The sequence below is a fragment of the Hibiscus syriacus genome, unplaced genomic scaffold, assembly GCF_006381635.1.
Source record: "Hibiscus syriacus cultivar Baekdansim isolate YM2019G1 unplaced genomic scaffold, ASM638163v2 tig00111272_pilon, whole genome shotgun sequence".
In the NCBI taxonomy this organism is placed as follows: Eukaryota; Viridiplantae; Streptophyta; class Magnoliopsida; order Malvales; family Malvaceae; genus Hibiscus; species Hibiscus syriacus.
This window is the reverse complement of record NW_024063039.1, coordinates 386,096-403,196: the sequence shown is the minus strand read 5'-3', so window position 1 is coordinate 403,196 and position 17,101 is coordinate 386,096. Positions and strand designations below refer to the sequence as shown.

The 17,101-nt window shown below is 33.6% G+C and overlaps 2 protein-coding genes across 2 annotated transcripts; one reads left to right on the top strand and one right to left on the bottom strand.

Moving 5' to 3' along the window:
• The first annotated feature begins 8,478 nt into the window (after positions 1-8,478).
• LOC120157453 (ras-related protein Rab7-like) lies at positions 8,479-13,352 on the top strand. Its single transcript, XM_039168561.1, has 7 exons — positions 8,479-8,588; positions 8,684-8,710; positions 8,926-9,025; positions 9,158-9,304; positions 12,437-12,517; positions 12,601-12,746; positions 13,150-13,352. The coding sequence occupies exons 1-7, from the start codon at positions 8,536-8,538 to the stop codon at positions 13,211-13,213; spliced, it is 618 nt and encodes a 205-aa protein (XP_039024492.1). The 5' UTR covers positions 8,479-8,535; the 3' UTR covers positions 13,214-13,352.
• A 1,010-nt stretch (positions 13,353-14,362) lies between these two features.
• Positions 14,363-16,549, bottom strand: LOC120157428 (50S ribosomal protein L13-like). Its single transcript, XM_039168550.1, has 6 exons — positions 16,437-16,549; positions 16,357-16,402; positions 15,662-15,733; positions 15,197-15,363; positions 14,829-14,940; positions 14,363-14,634 (listed from the first exon to the last, which is right to left on the bottom strand). The coding sequence occupies exons 2-6, from the start codon at positions 16,399-16,401 to the stop codon at positions 14,416-14,418; spliced, it is 615 nt and encodes a 204-aa protein (XP_039024481.1). The 5' UTR covers position 16,402; positions 16,437-16,549; the 3' UTR covers positions 14,363-14,415.
• Between the last annotated feature and the right edge of the window lie 552 nt (positions 16,550-17,101).

The window sequence follows — 17,101 nt, the reverse complement described above, 5'->3', positions numbered from 1 at the left end:
AATTTAATTATTCAATCACGTGTGGTATTTTAATCTTCTTTTTTATCAATTTGATATCTTAATTATATTTTACAAGTAATATGACATTTCAAAAAAGAATATTACTAATTTGGTATACTAATTATCTATTCATTGTTGTCGTTACATATGAGTAACATGGATCGGTGAACCAATGAATGATGTGATTTAGAAAGAAAAAAAAATACAGTATCTTTTAATGTGAAATTTTACGTCACTCAAATGATGAAAGACAAATTTCAAACATAAAAAAATACGTGAAATTGTTGTCAAATTGGCCCAGTTAGAAGATGTAGTAATGGACTTTTTCGAAAATATTATTAATATTTGGTTTATAAATTATCATTAGATTTCTACTCGTAAGGAAATAAATTTTTATTTATTTTAAAATATTTTTTAATAAAAATGAAAGGAATATTTTTAAATATTTATATTGCTATAAAATTTGTTTATTAAAATAATTAAAGTCAAAATAGCTTAAGTCAATGATATTTTATATTAGGCATTGCAAGTATTTTAAACGTGGGCGACCGCATAGCGGAATATGCCGAAGGTTGGTGAGATGTTATTTTTTCGTGTTTTTAGGCGAGTTATTTACCTTCAAAATTATGTTTTTAATTTTTAAAATAATTTTATATCAAATTAATTTTATTTTGATCCTTTTATTAATGTGTCTTTCTTAGGGATGAGCATGGGTCGGGTCAAATTTTTGGTTCATTGACTGTTGTATTTAGGGATGGGCATGAGACTCGAACCCAACAGATTCTGACCCTACTCGACCTAAAAATATATAATTTTACTTTATATATTTAAGAATAATTACAATTATAACCCTCTATATATCTTTTTATTTAAATAATTGTTTTAATGAATAAAAATAATATTTTTTTATTATTTCGTGTCGGGTCAGATCGAGTTCGGATTTTATCTCAAAAAGTCAGTTCAGGTTCAGGGTATATATTTTTTGGGTCGGATGAAGGATGTAAAATTTTTGGGTTGGGTCGGTTTGGCCCAAACCCGAACCATGCTCATCCCTAGTTGTATTCTGCTTGTGAGGAACTCGGGTGTCCTGGCTGTTTTCCGAGTGTCAAACAAGGTTAGGTTTATAGAAACCTAGATATTATTGTTTCTGCTATTTTGTTAATGATTATTGATCTCGCTTAAGGTCTTATTTGTTGTTATTCAAGTGTATTTGGGGTACCTCGAGTATGATCCCTTAATCCTTAGATTATTTATCCAAAATTGTCCATAGGTACCGATATTGACTCGTTAGTATCGATACCCACCTATTAGTATCCATACCCATAACTGATTTAGGTTGTTTGGGTAAGATAGTATCGACACTCTAGGTTGAGCATCGATACTATAGTGTTGGGGTATCGATACTTGACTGAGTATTAATACCAAATTTAGGTTCGATGTTTTGAAAAAATCTCCAGTATCGATACCCCTCATGCCCTAAGATCGACACTCTATGAATGAGTATCGATAATACCCTTCTAAAACTGTCTATTTTCTACATGGATGAATAATAATATCAATATTGTTCTTATAGTATCAATATCATCCCCACGGGGTGCCCTATTTGGTACAAAAATCCTATCTTTATACCCTAAATGCCCCATCGAGGTCCCCAAATGATGATAAAGTGTTTTATTTGATATTAGGGGTCATAAATAGTCTATAAACTTGCTGAAAACACTCAAACAATGCAATCTACTATGGCATGCTTCAAGCTTATGCAACTTACCAAATCTCATCCAAATGAGTTATCAGTGGTATAGTTAAGTTAAAAATATGATACATGAATATCTAAGATACTGGAATTGTCAAAGTCTCGACCTAAGGTAAACTTATCATTCCCACTTGCTTGAGAGTTTTCCCCAACTTCTCTCACTAACAAGAAGAAATGTTATGATTACCAACTGAATTTTAGGGCTAAAAAAGGTTTAGAAATACTTCATAAGGCCTAAACATTTTGAAAGAATGATTAAAACTCAAAAGTTTCTTAAACCCCCATAAAACTCACTTGTGGCAACCATAGACAAAACTTGATCTCTTGGTCTTAAAAAGAAGCTCTAGGAGTGTTGAGTTTGATTCTTACCTTTAGGTTGCTAAGTTAAGGTTTCAAATTACAAAGCTTTGGCCTTTGCTAAATCTTGATAAAGGAAGAAGTGAATGGAGAAGAAGAGACAAGGTTTGTGAAGAAAAAGAGAAACATGCTTCAAATGTGATATCACACATCTTAATAGGTTTTCAGGCTTTTGAAAAGAAATGGTATAATCATTTCCTTGGCCCCTCTAATTATGACTGTAAACTGAAATTACCCATTTTTACTCTTCATTGGGCTAAACCCGAGCCCAAAACCATTTCAACTTGGGTCCAAGCTTCATATGAACTAAAGAATTAAATCAATGTCCACCTCGAGTTAGCTATAAACTCATAACCCGGGATCTGGGGAGTTTCAACTCTCCCCTCCTAATTAAAATTTTGACCTTGAAATTTACCTGAATAGAAGATGTGAGGATACTGAAGCTGCATATCCTCCTCGGTTTCCCAAGTCACTTCCTCAATGTCATGGTTCCTCTATAACACTTTCACTAAAGGAATCCTCTTGTTCCTTAACTCCTTGACATCACTTGCTAGGATTTTGACTGGCTCTTCTGTATAGGTCAAGTCTAGGTTGACCTCTATCTGCTCTAAGGGGTATGACGTGAGAAGGTTTAAAATGATATATTCTGAGTATAGACACATGGAACACATTGTGAATGAACTTCAAATCGGTGGTAAGGCTAGCCTGTAAGCTACTGGTCTAACTCTCTCAAGTACATCATAAGGTCCTATTAAGTGCAAAGTCAAATTTCCTTTGCGCCCAAAGCAAAGTACTTTCTTCCAAAGTAAAACCTTGAGGAACACATTGTCCCCAATTATAAACTCGATGTCCTTACACTTTAAATCCGCGTAAGATCTCTGCTTGTCTGAAGCTTCCTTTAGCCAACTCTAAATCAATCGAATTTTCTCTTCTATCTCTCTGAACATCGTCTCTTTGATCAAGTCTGAGCTTACTATCATACCCTCACTGAGCTCTGTCCAACATAGCATAGTCTTACACTTGAGCCCATACAAGGCCTTATACGGAGTCATTTAAATGCTCGACTGGAAACTGTTGTTGTAGACAAACTCGACTAATGGCAAGTGATCTTCCCAACTACCCTCTAGATCGATGATGATACACATGAGCATGTCCTCTAGAATATGGATAACTCACTAGTACTGTCCATATGTATGAGGATATAAAGTTGTGCTGAAATATAGTCTGGTGCATAGGGACTCGTGAAGGGCTTTCTAAAAGCGGGAAGTAAATCAAGGATCTTTGTATGAGATCGTGTAACCTCACTATCTCGTGGATATACACTGAGTTAATCTCTCTAAGGTATAGTCCATCCTAACTAGAAGGAAATGAGCTGATTTGGTTAGGTGGTCTACTATGGCCCAAACTAGGTCATGACTATATCTGGTTATTGGAAACCTAGTCACAAAGTCCATAGTTACCCTGTCTCATTTCTACTAAGAAATTTGTATGGGCTGAAGCAAACCTGAGGGAACCTAGTGTTCCGCCTTAACATACTGACAGACTAGACATCTAACGAAGAACTCTGACACTTCCCTTTTCATACCCGACCAATAGAACAATTGGTGAAGCTCTTGATACATCTTATTACTGCCTGGGTGTACTGAGAATGTCCTGCAATATCCTTGTGGATAATCTTACTACACAACTGAGTGTCTACGGGTACAAACAACCGGCCCCCTAAAGTACAACACATCTCCATCATGTAACTCAAAACCTAAGGCCTCACCCTAACACAAACCTACTCAATTCGAGTTCTCAACCAGACATCTGAACTCTATAGACTATTGGTTTCACCTACCAATTATGGTTTAACTCGTAACTCGACTAACAACCTATCATCATTGGATAAACTCAACCATGCTATAAGGGCTCATAACTCTGATATTGACTTCCTACTCAAAGCATCTGCTACAACATTGGCCTTTATTGGATGGTAATCTATCACGCAATTCTAATCCTTAAGCAACTCGACCCACCTACGTTGTCTGAGGTTCAACTCCTTTTGAGTGAGAATATATTTGAGGATTTTTTTATCGGTAAAGATGTGACAATTCTCACCAAAGAGGTAATGTCATCAAATATTCAAGGCGAACACAACTGTTGCTAACTCCAAGTTATGGGTGGGATAGTTACGCTTATGAGGTTTAAGTTGTCAGGACAGGTAAGCAACAACTTTACCCTCTTGCATCAATACACATCCAAGTCTATTCAACAAAGCATCACTGAAAACTATGAAGTTCTTACCTGACTCTGGTTGGGTCAACAATAGGGCTTGGGTCAAGATGATATTTTATAATTTGAAACTCTCTTATCGCTTCTCATTCCAAATGAAAGGCACTCATTTATGAAGCAATTTAGTTAGTGGGGCGTCTATCATCGAGAAACCCTTAACAAAACGACGATAATACCTGATTAATCCAAGAAAACTGCACATCTCTAACACTTTCTTATGTGGCTTTCACTCTACTATAACCTATATTTTCTGGGGGGTCAACTCTGATAATGTCCGCTGACATGACATGACCTAAGAAGAAAACCTCTAAAAGACAAAATTCACACTTCCTGAACTTTACATACAATTGTCTTTCCCTGAGGGTCTATAGGATGATACGAAGATACTGATCATGCTCCTACTCTGATCGAGAGTACACTAGAATTTCGTCAATAGACACCACTATAAATTAATATAAATACTAGTGAAAAACTCAGTTCATTAGGTCTATGAACGTCGTCGGAGTGTTGGTGAGTCCAAACGGTATCACTAAGAACTCGTAATGACTGTATCTCATTCTGAAAGTTGTTTTTGCCACATCTGCATCCTTAACATTCAACTGGTAGTAGCCGAACGTAGATCGATCTTTGAGAAAACGCATGCCCCTTTTAGCTAGTCGAAGAGGTCGTATATCCTAGGGAATAGGCAACGGTTCTTGATGGTTAGCTTGTTCAACTGCTTGTAGTCAATGTACATCCTCATTGATCCGTCTTTCTTTTTAACGAACAAGACTGACGCTCTTTAACCCCATAAAATCCACTTGTGGCAATCATGGCCAAATCTTGATCTCTTGATCTTAAAATGAAGCTCTGGGAGTTTTGAGTTTGATTCTTACCTTTAGGTTCCTTAGTTAAGGTTGTAAATTATAAAGCTTTGAACTTTGATAAATCTTGGTGTAGGAGGAAATGAATGGAGAAGAAGAGATAGGGTTTGTAAAGAAAAAAACATACTTCAGACGTGATATCACCAATCTTAATGGGTTTTCAGGCTTTTGAAAAAAAAATGGTATAATCACTTCTTTGGCCCCTCTAATTTTGAATGTAAACTAAAATTACCCATTTTTACTCTTCATTGGGCTAAACCCAAGCCCAAAACCATTTCAACTTGGGTCAAAGTTTCCTATGAACCAAATAATTAAATCAAGGTCCACCTCGGGTAAGCCTGAAACTCCTAACATGAGATCTGGTGCATTACAAATTGTCTATGATCTAGAGACTTTATATGTGATATATGACCAATAAAACTTAAGATCGATCCTCTTATGTTTGTTGACCCTTCTTATACATGTTTGAGAGACATAATCTTGTACAGTCATAAAACACTCACTCTTAAAGAGATACACAATGGTTTGCACTTGTTCTACAAGATGAAATATCTTATATTTGTTTTCTGACCCTAGACAAAGGATCTCGTGGTGCATAGAATGACTAGTTCAGGTCGTAGAAGAAAAAACGAGCGTTCTTTTGATAGTAAAAAAAGGTCAGATCAAAATCTTACAATCGAGGTAAAACTTATCATTTTTATAAAAAGAAAATTCATATTAAAATGAAGTGTTACAGATTACATAATAAATTTAAATGAGAAGCCGAAGAGCATAACTCTGGAAAATCTGGTGAGGCAAGTGTAGTAGAAAAGTGCGATGACGGAGAACTCCTATTTACGGTTGATAAAAACTTTATAACATGTGATGAGTGAATACTTGACTCTAATAGTAGTTTTCATATGAGTCCCAATCCGGACTGGATTGTAACGTATAAAGTTGTATCTACAAGTGATATATTTTTAGGAAATGATGTCCCTTGTAATGTCACATGTATTGACATAATCAAGATTAAGATGTTCGACGAGATTGTTCGGATACTTGGTAATGTGATACATGTTCCAGATTTGAATAGAAATATAATTTTGTTAGGTACCCTATATTCGGAAGGGTGCAAATTCTTCAATAAATGTGGAGCTATGAAAATTTACAATGGTTATTTTATTATGATGAAAGAGTAGGGAAAGATTGCGAAATTTTATGTTCTACATAGTTTAATAGTTTTAGATAATCCAACTAATATTTCATCATCTGTGTCAAATAACATTGTTATTGCTAAAAGACTAAATTAAGTAAAATAATATTTTTTATTTAACAAGATACCATGGGCATAACAATTATGTGAAGTAGAAAATAGTTCAATTTTGTTGATATAACAAATTTGAAGATATAATCATCATTGATGATTATGATCATGTTGTACATGATATTGTTTGTGATATTACATTTGTAAGCAAAGTTGACACTTATGATAACGATGTTGATGTGAATACTAAATCCAAGTTTAGAAAAAGCTTGGATTCTGTCAGTGTCTATTACTGAAGATTACCCTTTGAAGGAGTGTTGTGAAAGAGGTGGAGAACTTGTTCGTTGATGTGAAAAATTATTTTTTTTGTTGAGTTTGGGTGCCTCATCAAATTTGAGTGTTTTGTATTGAATCCTTCACAGTTCCTGAATTCGTGTAACGGTGGAGGTTTGTTAAAGTTTGACTCGAATTCAAAGTAACACAATTTAATTAGAAAAATAATAAACCTAGTTTGATTAAAAGTAAAAAGCTTTATTAAAGTAGCTTTTTATAAAGTAAATTTTTACTTTATTTAGTTGGATTTGTAATCAAGTATTTATCCTTATAAATATATACTAAGGGTAATTGTTAGGTATCAAGTTTTTCTTTCTCCAATATCCTCTTGTATTTTCTTCTTAACATCAGTGAAATTATTCTCCTTTACTCGTAGTTTATCCCCGTTTGAGTTTTCCAAGTAATTTTTAGTGTTTTTACTTTTTTCGATCGTATTTATTTATTTGCCAAATAAAATTTATTATATATTGACCTAAATTATATATTGACCTAAATTATAATTGATAATTAAGTTGGATTTCATTGTAATTATAATGGTTGAAGATTACTTGGTAATTAGGTTTATTTAATAAAATAAATATTTATTTTGGGCAATAATTATTATGAAAAAAATTATTAGTGACCAAGTATCTGACTCTATAAATAAATATTATGTTTTGTCATTTAAGGTTGTGAGAGAGAAATATTTTAGAGATATAATTTTTCGAGGTCTCAACAACTTTCGGGCTTTATATTGCAAAGATTTTTTTGTAGGTATATTGGAAGAGTATTTTGAGATATATCGAATTTTAGTATCTATATTGATTTTTTGGGATACATGTGATATAATGTATTTGTACTCTTTGTGTTCTTTACGTTTATAGTGGATTATTGTTCATCTCGTCCGCGAAGATTGACGAGACCGAACCACATTAAATCTCGTCATTTGCATGTCTTATTTTATGTTGAAATCAATTTGATTTTTTTATCTCTCAAATTTGTAACATATATGATATCAAATTCAACACTAAAAAATTAAATGAAAAAAAAAATGAAAAAACGATAAAGAAAATTGAAACGTGTCAAAATGAGAAAGAAAACATGATAAAAAGTTATAATTATTTGAAACTAAAAGACAAAAGAAAAAGAAAGATGCAATATAAGAAAGCAAACATAATTTTAAATATGATTTTGAAAAAAATAATTAGATAACTAAAACGGAACTATGAAAGTATTTAGAGGGTTAAATACATAATTTACCTTGAAACATATTGATTAAAATTAAGAGAAAAAAATAAAAACTCAAATATATAAATTAAACCACCACTTGGAACAATTCCTCAAAATGACCGTAGACACGACATACCTACCTCACTACTCACATCCTTCACGCAATCGACCTGCGGCACCGCCATTCCCTATTTTATTTTTCCTTCTTTTTTTAAAAAAATATTACAATTCAATTAAAAAATAACTAATTTTAATTAAAAAGTTGTATTTTTTCACAAAAAACAACAACAAAGAGGTAGAACTCTTTCTCCCGTTTAATGGTAAAGAAACAGACAGTACATAAAAGATCGAAGAGAAAAAGAAGGAAAGAGGAATTTCTTTATATCTAAGTACTATAAATCATCCAGAAGAGCAAAGCAATTTTAAGAAGTGTAAAAAGATCAAGGTTTTTTTTTAAAATAAATCTTAAATCAATCAATCAAAATTGAAAAAATTTTACCGCCATGTCAACGCGAAGACGAACCTTGCTCAAGGTCATTGTTCTCGGCGACAGCGGGTATGTTCGTTTTCAATTATAATTTCAATTTGTAGGTTTTTACTAATCATTAACATGTATTATTTGTATAATCATGGGGTTATTGTCAATGCCAGGGTTGGCAAGACGTCGTTGATGAATCGGTATCCTTTCAACAGTCATTGAATTTGAATCTTCTTATTTTGTGTACTTTTTTTGTTCATTTTTGGGGTTATTTTTTGGATCTTAAATTTTTTATTATGGGTTAAAGTTGATTTCATTGTGTTTAGTTTTTTTATATGAATAATCTCAGCTCATTCATAGGTTGTTTATTGATTTTAAAGGTATATTCTTGTTAGAACTAACTGCTTGAATTTAGATATGTTCACAAGAAGTTTAGTCAGCAATATAAAGCAACTATTGGTGCTGATTTTGTGACCAAGGAACTTCAGATTGATGATCGCCTCGTCACTCTGCAGGTAGATTTTATTTTATTTCGTTCTGGATATTTCTATGTTCTTTGTAGCTTAATGTTAAAGTAATCATGGAAAGCATGTTTATGTTTTTCTTTTTGTGGGGTGTGGGGGTCTGGTGTGGATTGCATTGGATAGATATGGGATACTGCAGGACAGGAGCGATTTCAGAGTCTCGGAGTCGCCTTCTATAGGGGTGCAGATTGCTGTGTGCTAGTTTTTGATGTTAATGTTTTGAAATCATTTGATACGCTTGATAATTGGCATGAGGAGTTTCTTAAACAGGTTTCTTTTGCCCCTTCCTCTGTTCTTTCATTTTTCTTGTCCGGTTTAGTTGTTCAGTGAACTATGTTTTGTTTGTCCTATTGAATGATATGTTCCACTTTACGTTGTTTTTATGCCACTATAACTTCAGCTTAGTTGTAAAAGTGTCAAAAACAATATGTTATGTATGTTAAACTACTTTTATTTACCCCTGCCATGATAAACCAGTTGTTTTTATGCCACTATAACTTCAGCTTAGTCGTAAAATTGTCAAAAATATTATTTTATGTATGTTAAACTACTTTTATTTACCCCTGCCGTGATAAATCTTCTTAGTAGAAATATATTCTTTTTGTCAAGGGATGTTGGCTAGCAATGCATTATATATTAAACTTAGTCTACAACTAACCTTAAAACCTTCCCAACCTTGCCGAATATGGAAATGCAATTCATCCTACATTGTTGCTAGTTATAGATAATCCATCAAAAAGTTTTTTTTATTTCCTTCTATTTATTTTCTTTTAAACACTCTCGCCTCTCTGCCTCCACGATATGCACTTGCGCTGTTCAAATCGATACCACATATTCTTGTCTGCTAGGTTTTTGTTTATTCAAAACTAAAATTGTGTTCGAGTTTGAATTCTCTCATTTACTTTATTGGAATAACTTCTTCAATTTTATGTGCTCATGTTAACAGTGGCCTACTTAAATGATTTGCACTAGACTAATGGAAGGGTAAAGTTTGAGATAACATCTGTTGTCTAGTCATATATATCTTGAGAGCCTAGAAAGAATTGTCAAGGTTGCAACATGTATTTGATGCGCTAGATCCCTTGCATTGGCGCAAAATAGTGTTCACCTAATGACCTAAATGAAGTAAAGCACAATATATACCTGTTTGTGTATGTCAATACATACAAACTAAGCTTAATATATATATACTTCTATTGATAAACTCAAAAGAGTAGTCCACTATGCAAAACTTCTCTTATTTTTTTTGGCTATTATTAAATTTACATAGGAGATACTATTATTATGCTATTTTAGTGCTATGTTATTTTATTAGTTTAGTCGTATTTATTAATTACTAGATATAGACAAACGGTTAGGAATATAAGTTGATCTTTAGGATTTATTTGTAGCCCTATATAAATAAGCTGGAAAATAGTTTTAACGCCGCATTGTTATTTCCTATGATTTTTTTTTCTGGACTTCACAACTAGAGTTTTTATAACTCTATATTTTTCTTGAGTTCCAACTTCTATCTTACTCGCTTTCAGCCTAAGTTCTCTTAATTTGTTGGCCAGACCAATTTTAGTATCAAAGGCCAACTCAATCATAGAGTTCATAGTAGGGTTTACTTTTCAGCCACAATAGAATGCAGTAGAGTTAGAGGGAGAGGAAATCAGGGTCAAGAAACAGAATTGGCTGCGTTATGATGTGTGGTTGATTGTTGTGTGCCATACTGCCATTAATGTTAGGCTGTGATAGGAACTGGTGGGAACCCTGGTGGAGATTCCAGAAGATGCCAACAGCCTATTTGACATACCAAAAGGTAGTCTTTGCCATGAATCTGCTTATGTGAGGAAGAAAACCTCTTTCATGATGTTGGACTTGCAAATTGTGTATAAAAGGTGGATTGGAGGAGCTTTACAGCCACATCATTATTTTTTTTGAATTGATAGACTTAAGAAATTGGCCGGTTTTATAATCGATGTTGTACCTTTTTTAGTATTAAAGGTTACAAATAATGAAAAAAAAAAAAGAAAAATAAAAGAAATGCAAAAGCTTCAGAGTGAAGTAGCGTTTTTTGGAAACTATTGCCTTACAAATACATGTGGAACCAAGCATATACTTTATCAAATGTGCCTCCAAAAATGGTGAGACACTGTTGTTGTCTAGCGCTGCACCTGGAAAACACCGATGTTTACCAATCTTCCTTAAGTTTGTGATATGCATGGCTGGTGAATTCAGTTAGGGTTTGAAGCCGTTTTAGGTAACTTTCCCAATCAACAAGTTTCAAGTCAATCTGTTATAACGAAGATAATTTTTTGATAAAATTATTTCATAGAAAAAGTTAATGGCTACTTAATTGAGGCACACTTCACATGAATTACATTATGTAAATCTTCTTGCAAGTTGGTGTTTTATTGAGTGACAGTGACCTTGACCAAAGTTTTGTTTCCTTTGTGTTTAATGGAAGAAGAAACGCATGGGATACTTCTGGTTAGGAATGTCTGCTTTCAAGTGCTTATGATATTGACAGTGGAGTGACAAATGGTTGCAGAAGTTCTAGTACATTAGTCAGCCTAACTAAGATTGGACCTTATTTAAAGGGATGTATGGAATAATAAACCCTAAGCAGAATGTCTCTATCAAAACCCTAATGAAATCTTGATCTCTCTATGACAAATCATAATGAAATCTTGATCTCTCTATGACAAATCATAATGAAATCTTGATCTCTCTATGACAAATCATAAGATTTTAGTTTCCCTTTTGATGGACTGAGAGATATCAGCCTTGCTTTGATGAGCTGAACTATCGATCTTAAATACATGACCATAATATGGTCATTCATTTTGTTCACATTGCTCACAGGAATTAAACATGCAGTATTACAAATTTATTTTGAAATATTTTGAACAATTACATTTGGCCACTAGAGTGAATGATATAACCTCAAATGTGCATACTGATCTCCTGATTTTTGTCTACTTTTTTGCCCATCTGCTGTTCTTTTGTTCATCGTTGCATTTTCCCAAGCATTCCCGTATTTATCTAGCCAAAGCTGCTTTAAAGGAGAGCGATATGGGTTTGAGTAAACAGATCAAAAAAGAGCTTCTCAGTAGTTATGAGTAATGTAACAACACATTTAAGGAATGCACTATCATGTAGTGTGATCTTTTTTCATGCCTAGTTGCATGATTGCATCACATAATCCTTGTCTAGTTAGAAATGGGTTACGAAACGTGTGACCTGTTGACCTTCCAATGTGCATAATCTTTCCTAGCAGCCAATTTATAATGTCTGAAGCTGCTTACTCTTATTTTTATGGTTCTCATTCCTCTAAACTGTATATTAATTTCTTTGAAAAAGTGATCACCATCTGTTTTGAATTGATATGGTTTCTGTTTTCATTTTCAATGTCAGGCAAATCCAACTGACCCCAGGATGTTTCCCTTCACGTTGCTTGGAAACAAGATAGATATAGATGGTGGTAATAGTCGAGTGGTAAGGTTATATGATATATACACTTCCTAGTTTTCTTTTGTCCTCACACCTCGGCCTAAAAGGTGATGTTTTGAGTCATGTAGGTCTCTGAGAAGAAAGCAGAAGACTGGTGTGCTTCCAAAGGAAACATGCCTTACTTTGAAACATCAGCAAAAGAAGATATCAATGTTGATGCTGCATTCCTTTGTATTGCCAAAACGGCTCTAGCAAATGAGCGGGAGCAGGACATGTAAGTTTATCTTGAACTATATTCCGTGGTTGGAGTGAATATCGAATTTTGCCAATTACATTAGTATTGTTCTGAAATGGTAACGCATCAGTTCATCAATTGCCGCAGATTTTGAGATAATAATAATCTTGTTTTGCATTTATACTGGAGTATAGTTTGGATTACGTTAATGACATATTCCTCAGAAACATCATCTTTCTCTAACATTAAAAAAAATACCGGGTGTATGATGTTTCTAGAATTATGCAGAATGAACAGTTTCTTCCACTTTCACCTTAAAAAGTACTGGGTCTATGTGTCTACCTATTTCTTGTGTAAGGTTTTAACATTTTAAGGTTGAAGAGGAGGCTATGCAATTTATGATTCTCTTTTTAACCGACTTCTCATTTTCGTATGATCGCAGATATTTCCAGGGCATCCCAGAGGCTGTGACAGAGACCGAACAAAGAGGAGGTTGTGCATGTTGATTACCAGCCAAATTCTTTTTTATTTTTGATTGTTCGATGTGTCTCTTTGTTCTTGGTTGCTCGATGTGCCTTTTATTCTGGTCCCAATGATTCTTATCCATTTTTTGAGTACATTGTATTCTAAATTCCCTTGATTGAGTAGTTATTGTTTTGTTGGGTTTAAGATGTTTTTAGTTGAGTGTAAGTTGTGTTGTTTGGAGTGTTTCGGGTTGTTTTTGTAAGGGGATTGGTTGTTTTAAACATTATGTAATCTTTTACTTATTAATGAATTTCGAGACACTCTTTTCTTCCTTCCGCTGATTAAGGAAAAACGATTGATGTTCCTTAATGATGAAAGGGGTTTTTAATGAGGTCTCCACTTTCTATAAAAAAAATTCCCTTGATTGAAGCATTATTTGCCACTAGTTTTATTTTCACCGAAGGAGGAACAACAAGAACTGAAATTTGTAGAATTCCATGTGAGAATTGTAGTGTTTATCTTCCATTAATCAATTCAAAAAAATTGCATGAAAATTCAAACAAATATTTCCGTTCTCGACTAGTAGCACGAGAGAGAAACTGGTGCTTTGTTCTGTTTTCTGGTGTTGGCTATTTTTGTATGATTTTAGTTGTCATATTTCCTGCTTAAGGAGTGTAAACTTTAATGGCAAAGTTATTGCCTTTTTCCTTTCAAATCAAATTTAGAAATCCTTTCCAAAAAAAATACATTATCGGTAATAATGTGAGATTACAAAAAATGATGCATGAAAATGTTTTTAACCCAACAATTAAGACATTCATTTTAGCCGACAGGTCAAACATCACGGATGTTTTTAACCAAAATGATGCCAAGTTCCAAAATCACGCATGCCAGTGCAGTGGATATCAAAACAAATAGTATGTAAAACATGATATAACCTTCAAATCATACGCTTAGTGAGTAGTACTAACAGCAAAGAAATAGTTTAACACACATTTAGAGGAGTTCGGATTACAGGGATTGTGGGCTGCCAACGAATGCAAACAAAACCCAAGTCTTTTGCTGCGCCTGAATATTAGTACCTCAAAGAGCAAAACTATAATTGCTATGTTTGGGCAAGAAAGAAACATTGCAAACCTGTAAGCAAAGACATATTATTCTAATGAAATCTCCAGTTCGTGTTCTTCCTCACTGAACAGGAAAAACACTGGATGTCTGGAGAGGGGATGAGATCAATCACCCTTCATGCTACTACTTCTGTTTTGGCTTCCTTCTTCCTGCCTTTTCTTTGGCTGCCACCTCGCTCTTGCTCTTCAGCTTTCTTTTGAGCTCGAATCAAGGCTCTTCTTGCACGAGGTCTCATTTCTCGTACTTTTCGGAGAGGCATCACATATGGTTCAATGGGCCTATCACCAAAGGGGTGCTCACTATCAGCAAATATCCTCAATTTCCGATCTCTATCCTGCATCCATAAGCAGCAATCAGAAATCCAAACAAAGCCAAAGTGTTCTTTTTTTTCTTTTTCAAATGGACTAACTGAATTAACATGAGAATCTGAACATCACAAAGATAAAGTTTGTCTCTAGGAACCATGTATAACATAGCTTATCTGTAGCTAAACACAGGTCATAGTCTAATCAGGTTCAAACTACTTACATCCCGCAGTTTGTTTCTAGGAAGCATGCGTAGCACAGCTTTGCATATGACTTCTGTAGGATCCTTTGCCATCTGGTCCTTTAAAGTTCTTTCTTTAAGGTGGCCGATATAGCTGGAGGAGAAGTATGATTCATTAATAGAAGTATATTAGAACATCACTAACTGAAGCATACAATCTAAAGAACCAGAGCAAGAAAGCTAAATTTTCCTATTTTAAAGACAAGCTCAATAAGTACGCATGTTTTGATATCTGCACTTCATAATACCAATCTTAAACTCAAGAAGGTCACTAATTTCCAAGTAATTGCACTATACAATCAAACTTCAAACCATTAAAAGAAACAACAACTTAGAACAGTATTACTTGCCCTGTATGCCAGTAATAAACCTTGTCTGTAAGTTTTCTCCCTGTAACACATACATCCTTCGCATTGATCACAATGCACATATCCCCATCATCACGATTTGGGGCATAAGTAGGTTTGTCCTTTCCCTGAATTACAGTAGAAATTTGAGAAGCTAATCTTCCAAGAACCTGTAAAAATTTATACACAAGTCATTTAGTTACTTTCAACCTCAAGCAGGAAAAAACTGTTAAAATAAGGGGTTCAACTGTACTATGAAAATATGTAAATGGGAATTGTATTGAAAACCCGGAGTTTGTTTTATCATTATAACTTCACACAAGAGAGGTTCAGGGATGGAGGGTTTCCAGACCTCTCATCTCCGGTTATCAGAAAACAAGTTTCACAAACTATGGGCTCTTCTTTGCGATACAAGAAAGACTTCTAGATTAATTATCTCTAAAAGAATGTGGACAAGGATTAAGATACCTGGCCTTTAGCATCAAAAACCCTCCATCTCAAACCTTCTAGATTAATACGCCTCAGACCAGCAAGTGCTTTCTGCGCAAGTTAAAACAAAATTTATAAATCAAAGGTGTAGGTAACAGATATGGTGCAGTATATTGATTTACATTGACTGCAATAAGAAATCTTAATCTAGAATGTAGGAGTACAGAAATTTGTAAGGACATTGTCACATATTTTTATCATATAAAAGTTAACGACTACTGGATTAGACTAAACCACACTCCATGATATGAGGTAAAAAACTCGAGAACCTAAATCCCCAAAATTACAGAACCACTCATTCATCTAAAACTTTTTGCATAGTTGACAAGTTAATGGGACCATTGCAAAATCACATAAAATCCTGAAACAATTTTTCATGTTTTATCTTCGAAGCATATTTACTCAAGTAAGCACACTCTATTTAAGTTGAAAACATGACAGCGAAGTCCTTTAGTCGGAACTTTTGCAAACCATAACTCGAAATAGAAAAGCACATCATGTTTCCAAAATAAGTGATAACTAAGTAAATATTACAAACAGTTGGTGTGCACTGCAGTCAAAAAAGTAATTTATACCGCAAGACTTAATCTAAATAATTGATTATTAGATTAAAAATGAAAGAATTAACCAATATATGAAATGGTAAATCCTAAAAAAAAGAAGAAAAAACTAGCCTTTAAATTCCCATTGAAAGTGGTAGCTGCTGTTTGGGCTGCCATTTCTGTGTGTCGCTTTTCTTTCCTTTCAACCAAAAGAGAAGATATTGTTTGCTAAAATGAAATGTGTAATTGAAGAAGAATCAAGAGATGGAATTTTAGACGAAAAGAAAATCTTTAAACCCTGATCTAGGGTTTGTGTTTGAGATGACAAAGACGACCGGATGCCTGGGTTTGGGATGACACAGTGGGGGTGATGAGGGTTTTTTTTTTGTTTTTTTACCGAGATTAGTTTCAATAAAAAATATTTATTTAAATTCGTCACCTTAAAATTTATCACATCAAAATAAAAAATTAGAATAAAAAATATTTTTATTGAAATTCTTTACCTTACGTGACGAGTTTTATGTCACTGTAAAAAATATCATAGATCTCAAAATAAATTTTTACTTATCATATTAGATTAAATAAAAAATCCATATAATTTATTGGGCTAATTTCACCGATGCGGAGTTGTTACATATTGGGCTAATGGGTTTGACTTGGATTATAAGATATTATTTGCCCAATTATAATTTATATATGTACACGAACGGAACAACTTTAGTTGTAAATAAATTCAGTGTAAAATAATAATTATTATTTTTAAAGATCTCGAGTTCTAAAAGTATTAAAAGTGTGAATGTTAAATGTCAAATAATTAAAAGTTACTTTTAAATAGATATTATCTTATATTTACCTCATATTAATAAAAAATAATTTC